This window comes from Alosa pseudoharengus, unplaced genomic scaffold (assembly GCF_046254945.1).
Source record: "Alosa pseudoharengus isolate Yale_2024_CS ecotype anadromous, Long Island Sound unplaced genomic scaffold, YU_APseudo_1.1 YU_APseudo_1.1_scf_48, whole genome shotgun sequence".
NCBI classification, from domain to species: Eukaryota; Metazoa; Chordata; class Actinopteri; order Clupeiformes; family Clupeidae; genus Alosa; species Alosa pseudoharengus.
In genome coordinates this window covers 375,352-395,352 of record NW_027468822.1, presented here as the reverse complement: position 1 = coordinate 395,352, position 20,001 = coordinate 375,352, and the positions used below count along the sequence as shown (strand labels likewise).

The 20,001-nt window shown below is 40.7% G+C and overlaps 2 protein-coding genes and 1 long non-coding RNA gene across 3 annotated transcripts; 2 read left to right on the top strand and 1 right to left on the bottom strand.

Moving 5' to 3' along the window:
- The first annotated feature begins 2,173 nt into the window (after positions 1-2,173).
- LOC143103564 (growth arrest and DNA damage-inducible protein GADD45 gamma-like) lies at positions 2,174-2,847 on the top strand. Its single transcript, XM_076267295.1, has 3 exons — positions 2,174-2,274; positions 2,400-2,610; positions 2,734-2,847. The coding sequence occupies exons 1-3, from the start codon at positions 2,174-2,176 to the stop codon at positions 2,845-2,847; spliced, it is 426 nt and encodes a 141-aa protein (XP_076123410.1).
- A 4,714-nt stretch (positions 2,848-7,561) lies between these two features.
- LOC143103587 (uncharacterized) lies at positions 7,562-19,985 on the bottom strand. The gene is made up of 5 exons (XR_012982909.1): positions 19,735-19,985; positions 18,321-18,387; positions 17,655-17,970; positions 17,474-17,523; positions 7,562-7,872 (listed from the first exon to the last, which is right to left on the bottom strand). It is a non-coding gene; the product is annotated as an uncharacterized LOC143103587 (long non-coding RNA).
- On the top strand, positions 14,149-14,820 carry LOC143103563 (growth arrest and DNA damage-inducible protein GADD45 gamma-like). Its single transcript, XM_076267294.1, has 3 exons — positions 14,149-14,249; positions 14,375-14,585; positions 14,707-14,820. Exons 1-3 carry the CDS (start codon positions 14,149-14,151, stop codon positions 14,818-14,820), a joined length of 426 nt encoding a protein of 141 aa, XP_076123409.1.
- Positions 19,986-20,001: the final 16 nt, after the last annotated feature.

The following is a 20,001-nucleotide window of genomic DNA, read 5'->3' as shown; positions in this document are numbered from 1 at the left end:
ACATTTGGAAGTGTGTTCCACATTTGATACTTTTGGCAGCGGTCTTCACTAGCGGAGCTAGTAGGTTTGCTAGGGCCGGAATCGTATGCGAATCCGCAGGTATACCATGGGTTTGAGATTTTTTCGGTTCTGCTTAAGGCCTTAACCCTTGAGAGGTTAGCTTAAGTGGGGCACAGTGCACCAGTACTTATCGGTGCTTAAGCCTGGTTGTCCGTGGGGGGGGGGGTGGTACCCAGAGGGGGGGGGGGGGGGGGGTGATTGGCACTTTGTGTTGCGGGCTTAGGATAGAGTGTGTTAGCTAGTTTGATTAGCGTGTTTAATTTGGGTTAAGTTTAGGTGTAGGATACATACAGGGTAATGCTCACACACCCGCGCGCAGGGGACAGAGAGGAGTCTTTGGAGCCTCTGTGAGCAGCTGCAGCCTGTGTGAGAACATGCACTGTCTCCTAGGCCTCTCTGTGCCTCTCCAAGCGTCAGGGGTCAAACCAGAGGTCAAGCTGTAGCTAGTAGGCCTCTGACAAGGCCTCAGCCTAAGTTTGGGCCTCTGTGAGTAGCTGCAGCCTGTGTGAGCACAAGCACTCTTCCCCAAGCCATCACAGTAGCTAGTAGGCCTCTCACAAGACCTTAGCCTAAGCTAATGTGTGTGTGTGGGGGGGGGGGGGCGCTTGGGTGAGATTCTAGATTAATTTTGAATCGGGGTCTACTGCCAATAGCCAAGGCCCATAGCTTGGAGTTCAGCCCGCTCTCCTTGGTCACAAGAGATGTGTACACCTTCAGCCTAAAACCAGCAGGTTCCCCACGGTTGTCACCCTATTGAAACCCTGTCTCCTGCTTAACCTTCCCTTCCTATTCACGCTGTACATCTGCATACACATATATGAATGTATCTAAACATCTGTGTATTAGTAGGCTACATATTACATATGTATACCTGTACATCTGTACATTGCCTTATATATAGTAGTACAGCATATTTTGTATATTAACATACTTCAGCTGCACATTGCTCTTTAGTAGATCAATACTTATTCATACCCATCTTTACCCTGCTACTTGCCCTTCTGATTAGATGCTAAACTGTATTTCCGTTACTCTGTATTCACACATATTGACAATAAAACTATTAAGACCACAATTAGGCATCTCATTCCAAGATACGGTGTACAATGAAACACTACATTACCATATAATATTTGACTCATGATTGCAAAAGCCTTTACCATGAAGCACATATGATTACTGGCCACCATGCATATATGGTGTACTCTATCAGATATCATATATGATAGCAGGGTTGTCTTTTAAACTGTGGGTTTGAGCGTCATATGTGACAATCATGTAGTGTGTGTGTGTGTGTGTGTGTGTGTGTGTGTCTGTGTGTGTGAGTGAGACGTATCAGAGAGAGAGAGAGAGAGAGAGAGAGAGAGATCTCCACATGTGTTGCAAGGCAGCTCATGTGGTGCACTGTAACAGGTCTGCACATGTGGTTTGCAGATAGCAGATTTAAGCACCAACCACAATTTGTCATTTCACTGCAAGTATTTCAAGTGGTTGCACTGACTGTTGAAAGTTTGTGTAGTGGATTATATCGAGGTTTCACAGGTAATGGCAGAAAAACCAGAGGAAACCATCTCTGACAACAAAACACCAAAATGGATGAGGAGGATTAATCCGAAATAATAAGGAATGTGAGGAGGTTGCTATCAGAACAAGAGGCTTTTGCGTAATAGTCAAAAGAGAATGCGCCTTTACTGTAGCCTACAGTATAGAGTTTGCGAGGTGGAAAACGAGAGGAAATAATAGCGTTTAAAATGTCAATTTAAATTGTAGCCTAATAATGCACTGTTGAGCGTTTTAAATCCGAAAAAATAAGGAATGTGAGGAGGTTGCTATTAACTTTAAATCTACAATCAAAACTATCTACAGCCTATGACGCAAATTGAATAGCCATGTCCAATAGCCAACTATCCTAATAGAAAACTGATAGCTTTCCTGGCTAAATGGTATAAAATAGGCCTATTAGACAACATAAATTGTGCTGACGACCCAAATAAAATCTCCTGCGACCCACCCGTGGGTCGCGACCCAGTCTTTGGGAAACACTGATTTAGCCTAGGCCTACTGCGCAATTGCTTACAATAGTGATTTAACTCGTTATTCTCTTATCCACAGAATGCAGGTCATCGGTACTGCTTTGGAAGAGCTACTCGTTTCGGCGAAGAATCAAGATTGCTTGACAGTCGGGGTACATGAATCAGCAAAAGTCATGAATGTGTAAGTAAAACAGCGAATATTTCTGGATAAGAAATCTTTCTGGAACCTGATAAATATATCTGCTATTGTTACATGACATGGTTATTTGAATCAGTTTCTAACCAAGTGTCATTGTCATTCAACAGTTATCCAGACAATGTGGCATGCTGCGTCTTAGTGATTGACGAGGAGTACGAATGCGACATTGCCCGTCAGATTCACTTCACCCTCATCCAGGCTTTTTGCTTTGAAAACGACATCAACATCGTGAGGGTGAATGACATCGAGCGCCTTGCCAGTATCGTTGGCATTGACGAGTCGGAGGAATCTAAAGACGTTCACTGCATTCTTATCACGGTAGGCTACACTTTTGCATCACTTCAGTTCCTGTTTAACCTATCATGACATTTATGCTGCAGCTATTTGTAGGTTAAGTTCGTGTTTAGGTCATACTAATTCTTGTGTGCCTTGTTATTGCAGAGCCCAAATGTGGACTCGTGGAAGGATCCTGCTTTGGACAAACTCCGGCTGTTCTGCAAAGAGAGCCGCGGCATGTACGAGTGGGTGCCGACAATTACCCTCCCCGAGCGCTGAACTGGGCCACTTCTCTACGCTTCTGCAACAGAAGGAGAAGGAACCTATTCCGGATCACCGAGTGTGAAGTTCCCACTCTGATAGCGGAGGATGTAAAGCGAACCTCCAGATTTCGGGGACTCTCTCTGGAATTCCGTGCTGGCGCTGACTGGATGGGTACAGGAGTCGACCGGGTCGTGGATTATGGGACATTTCTGACAGACAAAATCACTGAGTCATCTTTGTTATGCCGATATGATGGAAAAGAGATGTTCTACACTAAAACCAAAATGCAATGATGTTGTTAAACAATTTGCAGACATAAATAAACATTTCAAAGGTTTATCCATTATCACTTGTGTCAGTTGCTTGTTTGGTATGTAATAATAATAATAATAATAATAAGAAGAAGAATTTTGCAGTAAAAACTGGAATATTTTTGGAACGAAACCCCCTTTCATCCTCCTTTGCCCATCGTGTCACTCAAAAGCTGTTGTTCGATGTCACCCCGAGCACATGGCTACTTACCATATGACGTATTAAAGGCACCAGCACACATTTAAAGCAACAAGGCCTGTTTTTTAAAAGGTGCATTTATGTTTGCATGGTTTTAGCCTTATGAATGGCTCAAAGTTAGTAAAGTAAAGTAAAGTAAAGTTAAACATTGATTTTATGACTTGTTTCTGCATTTAAATAAACAAAATATGTATTAGTATTATTGTTTTGAAGTTATTTGCATAGTTTTAGCCTTATGAATGGCTCCAGGTTTAAAAAGTAAAGTTAAAAAGAATGTAAATAGACAAAGACAAGGTTGTAATCAATGAAATGTTTATTAAAAATATTTAAAATGTAGAACAGGGCAATCAAACAGACAATAATAGTAATAATAATAAAAATATAACAATAATAATAAAAAATATAACAATTATAATACAATGGTCCTGAAGTAATTGATAGCTGACAAAATGTATGTTTATATAAAAGATAAAAGCGTCTGCTAAATGCATAAATGTAATCACATATGACTCTTTTAATAGCATGTTTTCACTCTGGGCCCTTTAGCGACAGTATATGAGAATGACAGTCTGTCTGTGTCTATGAGAGAGAACACAGTCTAGCAGAGTGTGTGTGTGTGAGAGAGAGAGAGAGAGAGAAAGAGAGAGAGATTGGGAGATTACAGTCTAACAGTGTGTATGTGTGTGTGTGTGTGTGTGAGTGAGACGTATAGACGTATATATACAAAGACGTATAGACGTATACAAAGTATATTTCTAACAAACCTAAAGAAGACTCCAGATGTTTGGTCTTTTGTGTTGCTTTTCTGCCTTCCATTCTGCTTGAATGATTTGACAGTCTGTTTTTGCCTCACCTACCAAGACACACCTACCAGTCCGGTCAAACCCCCATGTTCTCGCAGGACGGCACCTCTATTGTTTTCATCAGGAGGTGTGTAGGCACCCCCTGTTGGGAAGGAGCCTCGGCACCCTGTGTTTTACACTGTCCATTTCAGAGCCTAGTCTCTACCTTAGAGGTGGTCTTTGAACTTGTCCCTGGTTTGACCCCCTTGATGTCCCTGGTTTGACCCTCATGACCCTTATTTGAAGTGAGGAGAGGGAATGATGTGTTGTGTGACTAACTTGTGGGGATTTAGTGATATCAGGCACCTAGTCTAGATTTTTAAAGGTAGAAAAAAAAGCAGGATATATCAAGTTTTTTTTTAAAGAAAAGTTTATTTAAAACAAAAACAATTAAAACAACTATATAATATTTATTATAAAACACAAACTATATACACAATATTTACAAACACACACACACACACAAAGTGTCCGCTCAGGGAGGGCGAGCTGCCCCATCACACACACACACACACACACACACACACACACACACACACAAAGTGTCTGCTCAGCGAGGGGGAGCTGCCCCATCAGACACACACACACACACACACACACACACACACACACACACACACACACACACACACAAAGTGTCTGCTCAGGGAGGGGGAGCTGTCCCATCACAGGTCTAAAAACTCCAAATCAATTGTGTCATACGTGCACTGAAAAAAAACAAAAAGACAGAAGACATGTGGATATTGCTCTAGTGAAACTAAAATGGGATTCACAAGCCATGAAAATCAGAAGTGAATAGAATAATTATGGTCTGCTTTTGTCAAAAAATGTACAGTTAAAGTCAGAGCGGATTCACAGGACTGGAGAGAACACAGATTGCGGAGGGACATAGAGGGAATGCACTTGATTACTTGTTACTTGATTACTAGATTCATATTAACCTCTTGTGGGAACAGTTGGTCAAGGATAGCCATGGGGTCTTGGCTGTAATCTGGCCACTCAGGGATATTTGTGGCACCACTTGTTTCTGGGGCAACACCAGGCTCACTTAGCAGAATGGAAACGGAGAAAAATACATTAGTGAATGAACATGGCATTCCTAACTCTGCAAGATTCATGGCCTGTCTTCCAGACTACAGACTGCATTTGTGCAGCGCCACATTACAATACAGTTGTTTCCTGGCGATATACAGTCATTATTAAAGAGGAATGGTCAGGGAAAGTACAGTTAGTACTTCCTGGCTCATGTGGCCCACAGAGGATGAAGAGCTGCAACTAAGTACATGTCATTTCTAAAGCAAATTTAAAACAGCTCATGTTATGGTCATGTTCAGCACTGGCAAGAAAAGCATAAAACAATAACTGTAGCTGGGTTGTAATGAAATGGATGTATTATAAGAGAAGGACAAAAAAGGAGGAAAAACACACACACACACACACACACACACACACACACACACACACACACACACACACACAAAAAAAGTGAAAACGTAGAAAAGTGAAGTTAAAAATGAAACATCTGTGGTGGGCTTTCCAGAGTATGAGAGCGTGGTGGGAAAATCAGTTGATTGACCTGGAGGATTACATACTCCCGGGTCTCTTGGATACTCCTGCCTCATCTTCAACGACACGTGTGGGGGTAAAACATTCCAGGGAGGATGGTGCAGTGCCTTCTCCTGGCCCTCGACTGCTTCCTAACCTTTACCAAGTGGTTTTCCTTCGATACACTAATGGGATAGAGTAGGTCAGCGGGAATCCAACGGCGCCTCGTTAGGAAAAAAAAAAGTTAAAGAGTGGGGCTTGTTGAGGTCCTGTGTTGCATTGTGTCAATGTTGTGCAAGTCAGAGCCTTGCGTAGCCAAAGTGATGTAAAAAATATATGTGAAATGCCTGCATCAAGTACTCCCAGAAGAGCACAGAGTAATATCTTAGTGTTGACTGGTGTTCATACACATGTATGTTGATTGGCATCCATGTGTTTCACCATGTCTCAGTGATGACATTCAATCTCAGGGGGTTCTTAAATCCATTTCAGTCCCCAATGTGTCCAAAAATGTGCCTTGTGCTTGTTTGTTTTTTACATGAGATTATGAATGTGGTTATTATTATGCTGTTATCAACACTATATAAATACATTTTTGTTATGTCTTTAATCATTTGACATAAACAATATTGTAATAATGCAAAATGTTTACACAAAACAATTCCACAGTGATCATTAACCAGAATTCATGTTTTTAGCTATATAAAAGTTGACAAAAGAAGTGTGACACACACATGAATTTAGTTTATATTTAGAGCACTGCACTGCTGGGGATAGGTGGCAGAGGTCCCAGCATCGTCAGTTGTGAAATCAAGATCTGGTCTTTTTGAGGAACACACAAGAGAACAGGGGTGTCTCTTTCCAGCTTCAAGAAACTTCAAGACCCAACTCTTTAGAGAGCACCTCCTGTCTTAGCACTTACCCTGCATTACCCTCTCCACCCTGTACAGCACTACTTTCTTCTACACACTTCCCTCTATGTAGCTTGATTGTTAATCCTCGTTTGTAAGTCGCTTTGGATAAAAGCATCTTCTAAATGCATACATGTAATGTAATGTAATGTAATGTAATATTCACCTGTCCAGGACATGGTTCTGTTGTTCCCCAGGGCTACCCGGAACATTGTTCACCTGCAATAAGAGCCATGAAAATCAGAAGTGAAAAGAATAATTATGGTCTGCTTTTGTCAAAAAATGTACAGTTAAAGTCAGTAACAAAGAGCGGATTCACAGGACTGGAGAGAACACAGATTGCGGAGGGACATAGAGGGAATGCACTTGATTACTTGTTACTTGATTACTAGATTCATATTAACCTCTTGTGGGAACAGTTGGTCAAGGATAGCCATGGGGTCTTGGCTGTAATCTGGCCACTCAGGGATATTTGTGGCACCACTTGTTTCTGGGGCAACACCAGGCTCACTTAGCAGAATGGAAACGGAGAAAAATACATTAGTGAATGAACATGGCATTCCTAACTCTGCAAGATTCATGGCCTGTCTTCCAGACTACAGACTGCATTTGTGCAGCGCCACATTACAATACAGTTGTTTCCTGGCGATATACAGTCATTATTAAAGAGGAATGGTCAGGGAAAGTACAGTTAGTACTTCCTGGCTCATGTGGCCCACAGAGGATGAAGAGCTGCAACTAAGTACATGTCATTTCTAAAGCAAATTTAAAACAGCTCATGTTATGGTCATGTTCAGCACTGGCAAGAAAAGCATAAAACAATAACTGTAGCTGGGTTGTAATGAAATGGATGTATTATAAGAGAAGGACAAAAAAGGAGGAAAAACACACACACACACACACACACACACACACACACACACACACACACACACACACACAAAAAAAGTGAAAACGTAGAAAAGTGAAGTTAAAAATGAAACATCTGTGGTGGGCTTTCCAGAGTATGAGAGCGTGGTGGGAAAATCAGTTGATTGACCTGGAGGATTACATACTCCCGGGTCTCTTGGATACTCCTGCCTCATCTTCAACGACACGTGTGGGGGTAAAACATTCCAGGGAGGATGGTGCAGTGCCTTCTCCTGGCCCTCGACTGCTTCCTAACCTTTACCAAGTGGTTTTCCTTCGATACACTAATGGGATAGAGTAGGTCAGCGGGAATCCAACGGCGCCTCGTTAGGAAAAAAAAAAGTTAAAGAGTGGGGCTTGTTGAGGTCCTGTGTTGCATTGTGTCAATGTTGTGCAAGTCAGAGCCTTGCGTAGCCAAAGTGATGTAAAAAATATATGTGAAATGCCTGCATCAAGTACTCCCAGAAGAGCACAGAGTAATATCTTAGTGTTGACTGGTGTTCATACACATGTATGTTGATTGGCATCCATGTGTTTCACCATGTCTCAGTGATGACATTCAATCTCAGGGGGTTCTTAAATCCATTTCAGTCCCCAATGTGTCCAAAAATGTGCCTTGTGCTTGTTTGTTTTTTACATGAGATTATGAATGTGGTTATTATTATGCTGTTATCAACACTATATAAATACATTTTTGTTATGTCTTTAATCATTTGACATAAACAATATTGTAATAATGCAAAATGTTTACACAAAACAATTCCACAGTGATCATTAACCAGAATTCATGTTTTTAGCTATATAAAAGTTGACAAAAGAAGTGTGACACACACATGAATTTAGTTTATATTTAGAGCACTGCACTGCTGGGGATAGGTGGCAGAGGTCCCAGCATCGTCAGTTGTGAAATCAAGATCTGGTCTTTTTGAGGAACACACAAGAGAACAGGGGTGTCTCTTTCCAGCTTCAAGAAACTTCAAGACCCAACTCTTTAGAGAGCACCTCCTGTCTTAGCACTTACCCTGCATTACCCTCTCCACCCTGTACAGCACTACTTTCTTCTACACACTTCCCTCTATGTAGCTTGATTGTTAATCCTCGTTTGTAAGTCGCTTTGGATAAAAGCATCTTCTAAATGCATACATGTAATGTAATGTAATGTAATGTAATATTCACCTGTCCAGGACATGGTTCTGTTGTTCCCCAGGGCTACCCGGAACATTGTTCACCTGCAATACAAGCCATGAAAATCAGAAGTGAAAAGAATAATTATGGTCTGCTTTTGTCAAAAAATGTACAGTTAAAGTCAGTAACAAAGAGCGGATTCACAGGACTGGAGAGAACACAGATTGCGGAGGGACATAGAGGGAATGCACTTGATTACTTGTTACTTGATTACTAGATTCATATTAACCTCTTGTGGGAACAGTTGGTCAAGGATAGCCATGGGGTCTTGGCTGTAATCTGGCCACTCAGGGATATTTGTGGCACCACTTGTTTCTGGGGCAACACCAGGCTCACTTAGCAGAATGGAAACGGAGAAAAATACATTAGTGAATGAACATGGCATTCCTAACTCTGCAAGATTCATGGCCTGTCTTCCAGACTACAGACAGCATTTGTGCAGCGCCACATTACAATACAGTTGTTTCCTGGCGATATACAGTCATTATTAAAGAGGAATGGTCAGGGAAAGTACAGTTAGTACTTCCTGGCTCATGTGGCCCACAGAGGATGAAGAGCTGCAACTAAGTACATGTACATTGTTAATCCTCGTTTGTAAGTCGCTTTGGATAAAAGCATCTGCTAAATGCATACATGTAATGTAATGTAATGTAATATTCACCTGTCCAGGACATGGTTCTGTTCCCCAGGGCTACCCGGAACATTGTTCACCTGCAATACAAACAAACAGCGATTTATGTAAATTTCCTAACCCCTAAGCTTGGATCATCTACAGAAACAACAGCAATGAAAACAACAAATACACACACACACACACAAAACAAGTTAAGAAAAAAATCATACCACTTCATTTGATGATACATCTGCCGTGGAGCATCCTGGCTTCTTTAGCACAAAAAATCCCTTGCTCTCCAATCTGTCTATTAGTGCACGGCAGGGATCTGTGCTGTTCACCAACTCAGCAATCTCCCTGTATTCCCAACTTCTGGCCACCTTGGTCCAGTCTTTTTGGGATATCTTTGCTTGCCTGAGTCGTTCTTTCCGCATTTCCTTCGTGTCTTTTTTCATGCAGACCTTTCTCATATGAGTGGACAAATTTTCGTATGGCTTTTTGCAGTTGAGACAGTAAAGGATTCGCCTGTCAGGTCCGTCCCTATAAAAAACATAAATAAACAATGATTTACACACTGTTACAACTGGCTCATGCAGACACGTGCAAACACATGCAGAAACAACGGAAGAGTGGATAGGCCTAAAGAGGTTCATCACAATCCACATACACAGAGTCATGAGATCACTGGGATGTGCAATCCCATTTTTAAAACATCAACCTGCCAGGGACTGCAGATGAAAACTAGTTAGTGACTAAATCTGGTGCATTTACATGTTAAGGTCCTGTTGATTGACTGTTGGTACAGTGTTCCTTTGCACTTCAAGGCAGGGGTTACCTAGAAATCAAAATGAAAAATAAAGGAAATGACACTGTTATTATATGACACTGTTATAAGCAAACTTTTCACAGAATGAGGCGAATTTAGATAGATAGATAGATAGATAGATAGATAGATAGATAGATAGATACTTTATTGATCCCCAGGGGAAATTCAAGGTCTCAGTAGCATACAGACAACACACACACATTCACTAACAGCAGAAAAAGTAATTAAAGTATATAATATAAAAACACAACTAAGCAAGGACAGTAGAAGAGAAATAATATACTAAATATACTAAAATACAAATTATACTAACTAACACTTAATCTATTAAGACTTAACTAACTAACTAACACTTAATCAATTCTAAAAAACAGTATACACAGGAGGGAGGGGTTATGCACATGTGCTAATATAGCACGCAAACAGTGAGGTTCATGGCTGGTGGTAAGAAGTTGATTTAGTCACTCACTTTCTGTGTGTCTACCACTGTCCCCAGCAACAAAAGGGGTGTATCTTAAAGTGTGTGTGTGTGTGTGTGTGTGTGTGTGTGTGAAGCACCCCCCGCGATCTCCTGGGTGATCTACCTAGGAGCAGGTAAAAATTGGTTTCTTGATCCCTACATATCTCTGACAACAAATTTAATCTTACATTTTAGAAGATTCACATTTTAGACGATACTTTTATGTCTCTGGGACAAAAACTCGCGGAGCTGTAATAGTAGGGGAGAGCCGGGACAGTTGAAACACTTTTAAATTAAACGTAATTTACAAAGCGATCTTACCACACTGAAAGCTAATATTTGGTCACTAGTAAGCTACATCTGTCCTCTGTCAAATACAAATGCATTTTCAGCTTTGAACAAAACCGTTCAGGAATTATTACAGCAAAAGTGGGACGTGCGTTTTGTTTCATTCGTCCCTCCAGGTCGGGACAGTTGAAACCACATAAGGGGACGAATGAAACATACAGTTTAAGCCATATAAACGTCCCACAACTTCAAAATGTTACTACATATCATGAATAGTACTCCCAAAAGGTGTTATTTTAGATAGATTGTTGCAGGGCTATACGTCTTCGTGCATGTCTGTTTACAATTCATTGCCATCATCGTGAAGCGTGTATGAAGCGGTTTTTGAAATATCATGTCCTGTGGATGATTCTGCCATGTTTATAGCTAGAATGGTAAGCTTTCCCATTTATATCATGTTTATATTGTTGAAAATGTCGTTTCACTAGGTTTTTACGTGGGTTAGACCACTGCACATCCAAATAAGTAGGCTTAACGACCCATCGGCCGTCAGTCTCCATAGGATAACATGGGAAAACTCAACCCCCTACCTGGTGGGCCCAAATGTATTTTCATCTTCCTAAAACTGTTTTTCCATGTCTCACCTCCGTAGATGATTGTTTAAACACAGATATTTGTGCATTTAATTAAAATACATGGAGGTACAGCCTGTTCGGGACGATTGAAACACTTGTTTCAATCGTCCCGACACAGACATATGACACTATAGCTTGTTTTGCTTTCCATGTAAACAAGCATGCGATATGAAAGTCTGGGATTGTGGAGAACACTAAATGGTGTACTGAATAAGCATTAAGTCGAAACTTTAAATGAAAAACACTGATTAATAATCGAAAAAATGTAACCGCTAATGAAGTTTACTTTTGCGCATTGAAACTCGTTTATCGCCTGTAACTCCGTGATAAAATGACATAGCAGGAAGATATTTGGCTGATAGAAGGAGGTTAACATGCTCTATGTTTTGACCAAAGGACGTCTGTTTATTTTTGCATTATTTTGACTATGACTAGCTCCAGTCTCAACAGCACATATACTTTGTCCACACGCATCTCATTCAGTTAGAACACACATATCCCCTCTCCGCTTTCTCTCACTCCATCCCTGCGCACGGGGCTCTCTTAAAAGTGACCCCAAAGACTTTGTTTACAGGCCTTAACATCACTGCACTGACAAACTTTATCATCAACAAATCAAGTTTCCATGGGCTTACCTTTAGCTGATTCCTTTGCTGCTGATAATTCTTCGTTGCTGTCTGTAAGCTACGTCTTCTCAGTTAAAGACGGGGGTGTGTGTGCCTGTTTTAAGGGCGGGCTGACGTCATGTTTTGGAGGTCGCGCTCTGCAATGATAGGCCGAGACAAGGGTAGCCTAAAAGACTGCTCTATGGCAATACTGCTCCCCTATGGCGATATTGGTGAGCAGATTAAACATCCATACTTGCGTCAAGTAGGCTAAATTATCTAGCAAGACTCTTTCCTACAAACCCCCTTCCCATGACATACCTTGCGACAGTCTCAAACCCATCATTGCCCTTAACAATGTGGACTATCCTATCCACACATCCATTGTTATTGTATAACACAATGTGTAAACCTAAACTTTAACAAGGCCCTGCCATTTGGACTTTGAGGAAATAACAGTCAGAAATAATAATTATAATACGAATATAAAGTGTTTCAAAGTAAAAAAAAAAAGAATATTAAAGTGTGTTATTGTTAACTGAAATGTTGACTGAAGTAAGAAAGTTGAAAAAAAAAACCTATTGTGAATGCAATAAATGAAGTTTCCAAGTGTTGTAAAATATTCCCTTGTGTACAAGCCTGTAAAATAAGGTATAATTCAAATCTAAAAATTATTAACGAATAAAGGAACACTCCAAGAAATTTATAAAACAGGTTGTGTCCTTTTCTGGTGTGTAGTAAGCTTTAAAACACTTTTAAAGTGTATGTGCAAAAAACCTCAGAGTGAAAAGGGCGCAGGGAATTGTTTTGGCCAGTTGGCTCCGCCACTGGTAATGTAGGCTAATGGGAGATGTGAAATGAGCTCTAAAAAGAGTGCTTCTGATAGTGCTTCTGGAAAAGGAAGAGTGTAAATGTTAGGGCCCTGAAGTAATTGATAGCTGACAAAATGTATGTCGCTTTGGATAAAAGCTTCTGCTAAATGCATAAATGTAATCACATATGACTCTTTCCTAGCATGTTTTCACTCTGGGCCCTCTAGTGACATAGGAGAATGACAGTCTGTGTCTATGAGAGAGAACACAGTCTAGCAGAGTGTGTGTGTGTGTGTGCGTGTGTGTGTGTGTGAGAGATAGAGATAGAGAGATTGGGAGATTACAGTCTAACAGTGTGTATGTGTGTGTGTATGTGTGTGTGTGTGTCTGTGTGTGTGAGTGAGACGTATCAGAGAGAGAGAGAGAGAGAGAGAGAGAGAGAGAGAGAGAGAGAGAGATCTCCACATGTGTTGCACGGCAGCTCATGTGGTGCACTGTAACAGGTCTGCACATGTGGTTTGCAGATAGCAGATTTAAGCACCAACCACAATTTGTCATTTCACTGCAAGTATTTCAAGTGGTTGCACTGTCTGTTGAAAGTTTGTGTAGTGGATTACATCGAGGTTTCACAGGTAATGGCAGAAAAACCAGAGGAAACCATCTCTGACAACAAAACACCAAAATGGATGAGGAGGACTAATCCAAAATAATAAGGAATGCGTGGAGGTTGCTATCAGAACAAGAGGCTTTTGCGTAATAGTCAAAAGATAATGCGCCTTTACTGTAGCGGTAGAGGAAATAATAGCGTTTAAAATGTCCATTTCAATTGTAGCCTAATAATGCACTGTTGAGCGTTTTAAATCCGAAATAATAAGGAATGTGAGGAGGTTGCTATTAACTTTAAATCTACAATCAAAACTATCTACAGCCTATGACGCAAATTGAATAGCCATGTCCAATAGCCAACTATCCTAATAGAAAACTGATAGCTTTCCTGGCTAAATGGTATAAATTAGGCCTATTAGACAACATACATTGTGCTGACGACCCAAATAAAATCTCCTGCGACCCACCCGTGGGTCGCGACCCAGTCTTTGGGAAACACTGATTTAGCCTAGGCCTACTGCGCAATTGCTTACAATAGTGATTTAACTCGTTATTCTCTTATCCACAGAATGCAGGTCATCGGTACTGCTTTGGAAGAGCTACTCGTTTCGGCGAAGAATCAAGATTGCTTGACAGTCGGGGTACATGAATCAGCAAAAGTCATGAATGTGTAAGTAAAGCAGCGAATATTTCTGGATAAGAAATCTTTCTGGAACCTGATAAATATATCTGCTATTGTTACATGACATGGTTATTTGAATCAGTTTCTAACCAAGTGTCATTGTCATTCAACAGTTATCCAGACAATGTGGCATGCTGCGTCTTAGTGATTGACGAGGAGTACGAATGCGACATTGCCCGTCAGATTCACTTCACCCTCATCCAGGCTTTTTGCTTTGAAAACGACATCAACATCGTGAGGGTGAATGACATCGAGCGCCTTGCCAGTATCGTTGGCATTGACGAGTCGGAGGAATCTAAAGACGTTCACTGCATTCTTATCACGGTAGGCTACACTTTTGCATCACTTCAGTTCCTGTTTAACCTATCATGACATTTATGTTGCAGCTATTTGTAGGTTAAGTTCGTGTTTAGGTCATACTAATTCTTGTGCCTTGTTATTGCAGAGCCCAAATGTGGACTCGTGGAAGGATCCTGCTTTGGACAAACTCCGGCTGTTCTGCAAAGAGAGCCGCGGCATGTACGAGTGGGTGCCGACAATTACCCTCCCCGAGCGCTGAACTGGGCCACTTCTCTACGCTTCTGCAACAGAAGGAGAAGGAACCTATTCCGGATCACCGAGTGTGAAGTTCCCACTCTGATAGCGGAGGATGTAAAGCGAACCTCCAGATTTCGGGGACTCTCTCTGGAATTCCGTGCTGGCGCTGACTGGATGGGTACAGGAGTCGACCGGGTCGTGGATTATGGGACATTTCTGACAGACAAAATCACTGAGTCATCTTTGTTATGCCGATATGATGGAAAAGAGATGTTCTACACTAAAACCAAAATGCAATGATGTTGTTAAACAATTTGCAGACATAAATAAACATTTCAAAGGTTTATCCATTATCACTTGTGTCAGTTGCTTGTTTGGTATGTAATAATAATAATAATAATAATAATAATAATTTTGCAGTAAAAACTGGAATCTTTTTGGAACGAAACCCCCTTTCATCCTCCTTTGCCCATCGTGTCACTCAAAAGCTGTTGTTCATGTCACCCCGAGCACATGGCTACTTACCATATGACGTATTAAAGGCACCAGCACACATTTAAAGCAACAAGGCCTGTTTTTTAAAAGGTGCATTTATGTTTGCATGGTTTTAGCCTTATGAATGGCTCAAAGTTAGTAAAGTAAAGTAAAGTTAAACATTGATTTTATGACTTGTTTCTGCATTTTTGTTTTGGAGTTATTTGCATAGTTTTAGCCTTATGAATGGCTCCAGGTTGAGTTAAAAAGAATGTAAATAGACAAAGACAAGGTTGTAATCAATGAAATGTTTATTATAAATATTTAAAATGTAGAACAGGGCAATCAAACAGACAATAATAGTAATAATAATAAAAATATAACAATAATAATAAAAAATATAACAATTATAATACAATGGTCCTGAAGTAATTGATAGCTGACAAAATGTATGTCGCTTTGGATAAAAGCGTCTGCTAAATGCATAAATGTAATCACATATGACTCTTTTAATAGCATGTTTTCACTCTGGGCCCTTTAGCGACAGTATATGAGAATGACAGTCTGTCTGTGTCTATGAGAGAGAACACAGTCTAGCAGAGTGTGTGTGTGTGTGTGTGTGTGTGTGTGTGTGTGTGTGTGTGAGAGAGAGAGAGAGAGAGAGAGAGAGAAAGACTCCAGATGTTTGGTCTTTTGTGTTGCTTTTCTGCCTTCCATTCTGCTCAAATAAAGTGGTTGAATGATTTGACAGTCTGTTTTTGCCTCACCTACCAAGACACACCTACCAGTCCGGTCAAACCCCCATGTTCTCGCAGGACGGCACCTCTATTGTTTTCATCAGGAGGTGTGTAGGCACCCCCTGTTGGGAAGGAGCCTCGGCACCCTGTGTTTTACACTGTCCATTTCAGACCCTAGTCTCTACCTTACAGGTGGTCTTTGAACTTGAACACACACACACACACAAAGTGTCTGCTCAGGGAGGGGGAGCTGCCCCATCACACACACACACACACACACCACACACACACACACACACACACACACACACACACACACACACACACACACACACACACACACACACAGTGTCTGCTCAGGGAGGGGGAGCTGCCCCATCACAGGTTTCAAAACTCCTCCCAATCGATTGTGTCATACGTGAACTGAAAAAAACCAAAAAGACAGAAGACATGTGGATATTGCTCTAGTGAAACTAAAATGGGATTCACAAGCCATGAAAATTAGAAGTGAAAAGAATAATTATGGTCTGCTTTTGTCAAAAAATTTACAGTTAAAGTCAGTAACAAAGATTCACAGGACTGGAGAGAACACAGATTGCAGAGGGAAAATACAATGGTCCTTAGGAAAAAAAAAAGTTAAAGAGTGGGGCTTGTTGAGGTCCTGTGTTGCATTGTGTCAATGTTGTGCAAGTCAGAGCCTTGCGTAGCCAAAGTGATGTAAAAAATATATGTGAAATGCCTGCATCAAGTACTCCCAGAAGAGCACAGAGTAATATCTTAGTGTTGACTGGTGTTCATACACATGTATGTTGATTGGCATCCATGTGTTTCACCATGTCTCAGTGATGACATTCAATCTCAGGGGGTTCTTAAATCCATTTCAGTCCCCAATGTGTCCAAAAATGTGCCTTGTGCTTGTTTGTTTTTTACATGAGATTATGAATGTGGTTATTATTATGCTGTTATCAACACTATATAAATACATTTTTGTTATGTCTTTAATCATTTGACATAAACAATATTGTAATAATGCAAAATGTTTACACAAAACAATTCCACAGTGATCATTAACCAGAATTCATGTTTTTAGCTATATAAAAGTTGACAAAATAAGTGTGACACACACATGAATTTAGTTTATATTTAGAGCACTGCACTGCTGGGGATAGGTGGCAGAGGTCCCAGCATCGTCAGTTGTGAAATCAAGATCTGGTCTTTTTGAGGAACACACAAGAGAACAGGGGTGTCTCTTTCCAGCTTCAAGAAACTTCAAGACCCAACTCTTTAGAGAGCACCTCCTGTCTTAGCACTTACCCTGCATTACCCTCTCCACCCTGTACAGCACTACTTTCTTCTACACACTTCCCTCTATGTAGCTTGATTGTTAATCCTCGTTTGTAAGTCGCTTTGGATAAAAGCATCTGCTAAATGCATACATGTAATGTAATGTAATGTAATATTCACCTGTCCAGGACATGGTTCTGTTCCCCAGGGCTACCCGGAACATTGTTCACCTGCAATACAAACAAACAGCGATTTATGTAAATTTCCTAACCCCTAAGCTTGGATCATCTACAGAAACAACAGCAATGAAAACAACAAATACACACACACACACACAAAACAAGTTAAGAAAAAAACATACCACTTCTTTTTCATTTGTAACGACATCTGCCGTGGAGCGTCCTGGGTTATTGAGCACAAAAAAGCCTTTGCTCTCCAATCTCTCAATGAGTGCACGGCAGGGATCTGCGCTGTTCATTAACTCCGCGATCTCACCGTATTCCCAACTTCTGGCCACCTTGGTCCAGTCTTTTTGGGATGTCTTTGCTTGCCTGAGTCGTTCTTTCTGCATTACCTCCGTGTCTTTTTTCATGCAGACCTTTCTCATATGCGTGGACAAGTTTTCATACGGCTTTTTGCATTTAAGGCAGTAAATGATTTGCCTGTCAGGTCCGTCCCTATAAAAAACATAAATAAACAATGATTTACACACTGTTACAACTGGCTCATGCAGACACGTGCAAACACATGCAGAAACAACGGAAGAGTGGATAGGCCTAAAGAGGTTCATCACAATCCACATACACAGAGTCATGAGATCACTGGGATGTGCAATCCCATTTTTAAAATATCAACCTGCCAGGGACTGCAGATGAAAACTAGTTAGTGACTAAACCTGGTGCATTTACATGTTAAGGTCCTGTTGATTGATGTACACTGTTCCTTTCTTTCTTAAAATACATGCAAATAGACAATTGAGATGTATTATTAAGGAATTAGCAAGTATTCAGCGTTTTCTAATTCTTACATTGTATGCCACTTCAACAGCTGTCGATTTAAGTCAAACAACAAATGCACTTCAAGGCAGGGGTTACCTAGAAATCAAAATGAAAAATGAAGGAAATGACACTGTTATTACATGACACTGTTATAAGCAAACTTTTCACAGAATGAGGTGAATTTAGATAGATAGATAGATAGATAGATAGATAGATATATACTTTATTGATCCCCAGTGGAAATTCAAGGTCTCAGTAGCACACAGACAATACACACACATTCACTAACAGCAGAAAAAGTAATTAAAGTATATAATATAAAAACACAACTAAGCAAGGACAGTAGAAGATAAAGAATATAGTAAATATACTAAAATACAAATTATACTAACTAACACTTTATATAAATCAATTCTAAAAAACAGTATACACATAGTTGTGATTAATCAATCAAGAGGCACTTGCAATGACTGAGGCAGGGACTGAGCCTGTTATTCTCTGTGCATAGTAAGGTAAGGTAAGGTTCTCTGTGTGAGTGAGTGCAATGGTGATAGTGGTCATGGTGATAGTGCAAATGAGTAAGTCCAACAGTGTAACAATGCAGAAATAAAGTCTATATATATATATATATATATATATAACTATTTTAAGAAAAGGTATAAGTGTGGCCACAGCTCGGCTGTGGCATGGAGGGAGGGGTTATGCACATGTGCTAATGTGCTATCAGTGAGGCAGAAAGACAGTGGTAAAAGTTGCTAGTGGATTTAGTCACTCACTTTCTGTGTGTCTGCCACTGTCCCCAGCAACAAAAGAGGTGTGTCTTAAAGTGTGTGTGTGTGTCTGTGTGTGTGTGTCGCACCCCCGCGATCTCCTCCTTTTGTGATCTCCACTGGTATTATACTACCCCTCCCCCAAATAGGTCAATGGGACCAGTAAAAATAGAGCTGCACAGTCCCGAAATGATATGTTGTATGCTTATGAGTTATGCCGTAGCTGGTTAGCCTAAGACATGCTGTAAAACTCTTTAGATACGGATTTTTCCAAACGTCAATGGGACAAATGAATGGGAAGCTTACATCCGGCACCTAACCGCGTTTTGGCTGTGGGCGGGACTGTGCAGCTCTATTGGTTTCTTGCTTCCTACAAATCTCTGACAACATATTCAATCTTACATTCTATCTGAAAGTGGTTAGCAAATGAACGAGGATTTTGGTTTTATCTGCGGATTTATTTTTGCATTATTTTGAATATGACTAGCTCCAGTCTCAACAGCACGTTCCACAAGCATCTCATTCTCAGTTCGAAAAACCTCTCCGCTTTCTCTCACTCCATCCCTGCGCACGGGGCTCTCTTAAAAGTGACCCCAAAGACTTTGTTTACAGGCCTTAACATCACTGCACTGACAAACTTTATCATCAACAAATCAAGTTTCCATGGACTTACCTTTAGCTGATTCCTTTGCTGCTGATAATTCTTCGTTGCTGTCTGTAAGCTACGTCTTCTCAGTTAAAGACGGGGGTGTGTGTGCCTGTTTTAAGGGCGGGCTGACGTCATGTTTTGGAGGTCGCGCTCTGCAATGATAGGCCGAGACAAGGATAGCCTAAAAGACTGCTCTATGGCAATACTGCTCCCCTATGGCGATATTGGTGAGCAGATTAAACATCCATACTTGCGTCAAGTAGGCTAAATTATTGTAAACCTTGATATGTT

Coding starts and splice junctions, on each gene's coding strand:
- LOC143103563 (XM_076267294.1), top strand. CDS start 14,149: ATGCAGGTCATCGGTACTGCTTTGGAAGAGCTACTCGTTTCGGCGAAG. Junction 14,250..14,374: donor TCAGCAAAAGTCATGAATGT/GTAAGTAAAGCA, acceptor GTCATTCAACAG/TTATCCAGACAATGTGGCAT. Junction 14,586..14,706: donor TTCACTGCATTCTTATCACG/GTAGGCTACACT, acceptor TTGTTATTGCAG/AGCCCAAATGTGGACTCGTG.
- LOC143103564 (XM_076267295.1), top strand. CDS start 2,174: ATGCAGGTCATCGGTACTGCTTTGGAAGAGCTACTCGTTTCGGCGAAG. Junction 2,275..2,399: donor TCAGCAAAAGTCATGAATGT/GTAAGTAAAACA, acceptor GTCATTCAACAG/TTATCCAGACAATGTGGCAT. Junction 2,611..2,733: donor TTCACTGCATTCTTATCACG/GTAGGCTACACT, acceptor TTGTTATTGCAG/AGCCCAAATGTGGACTCGTG.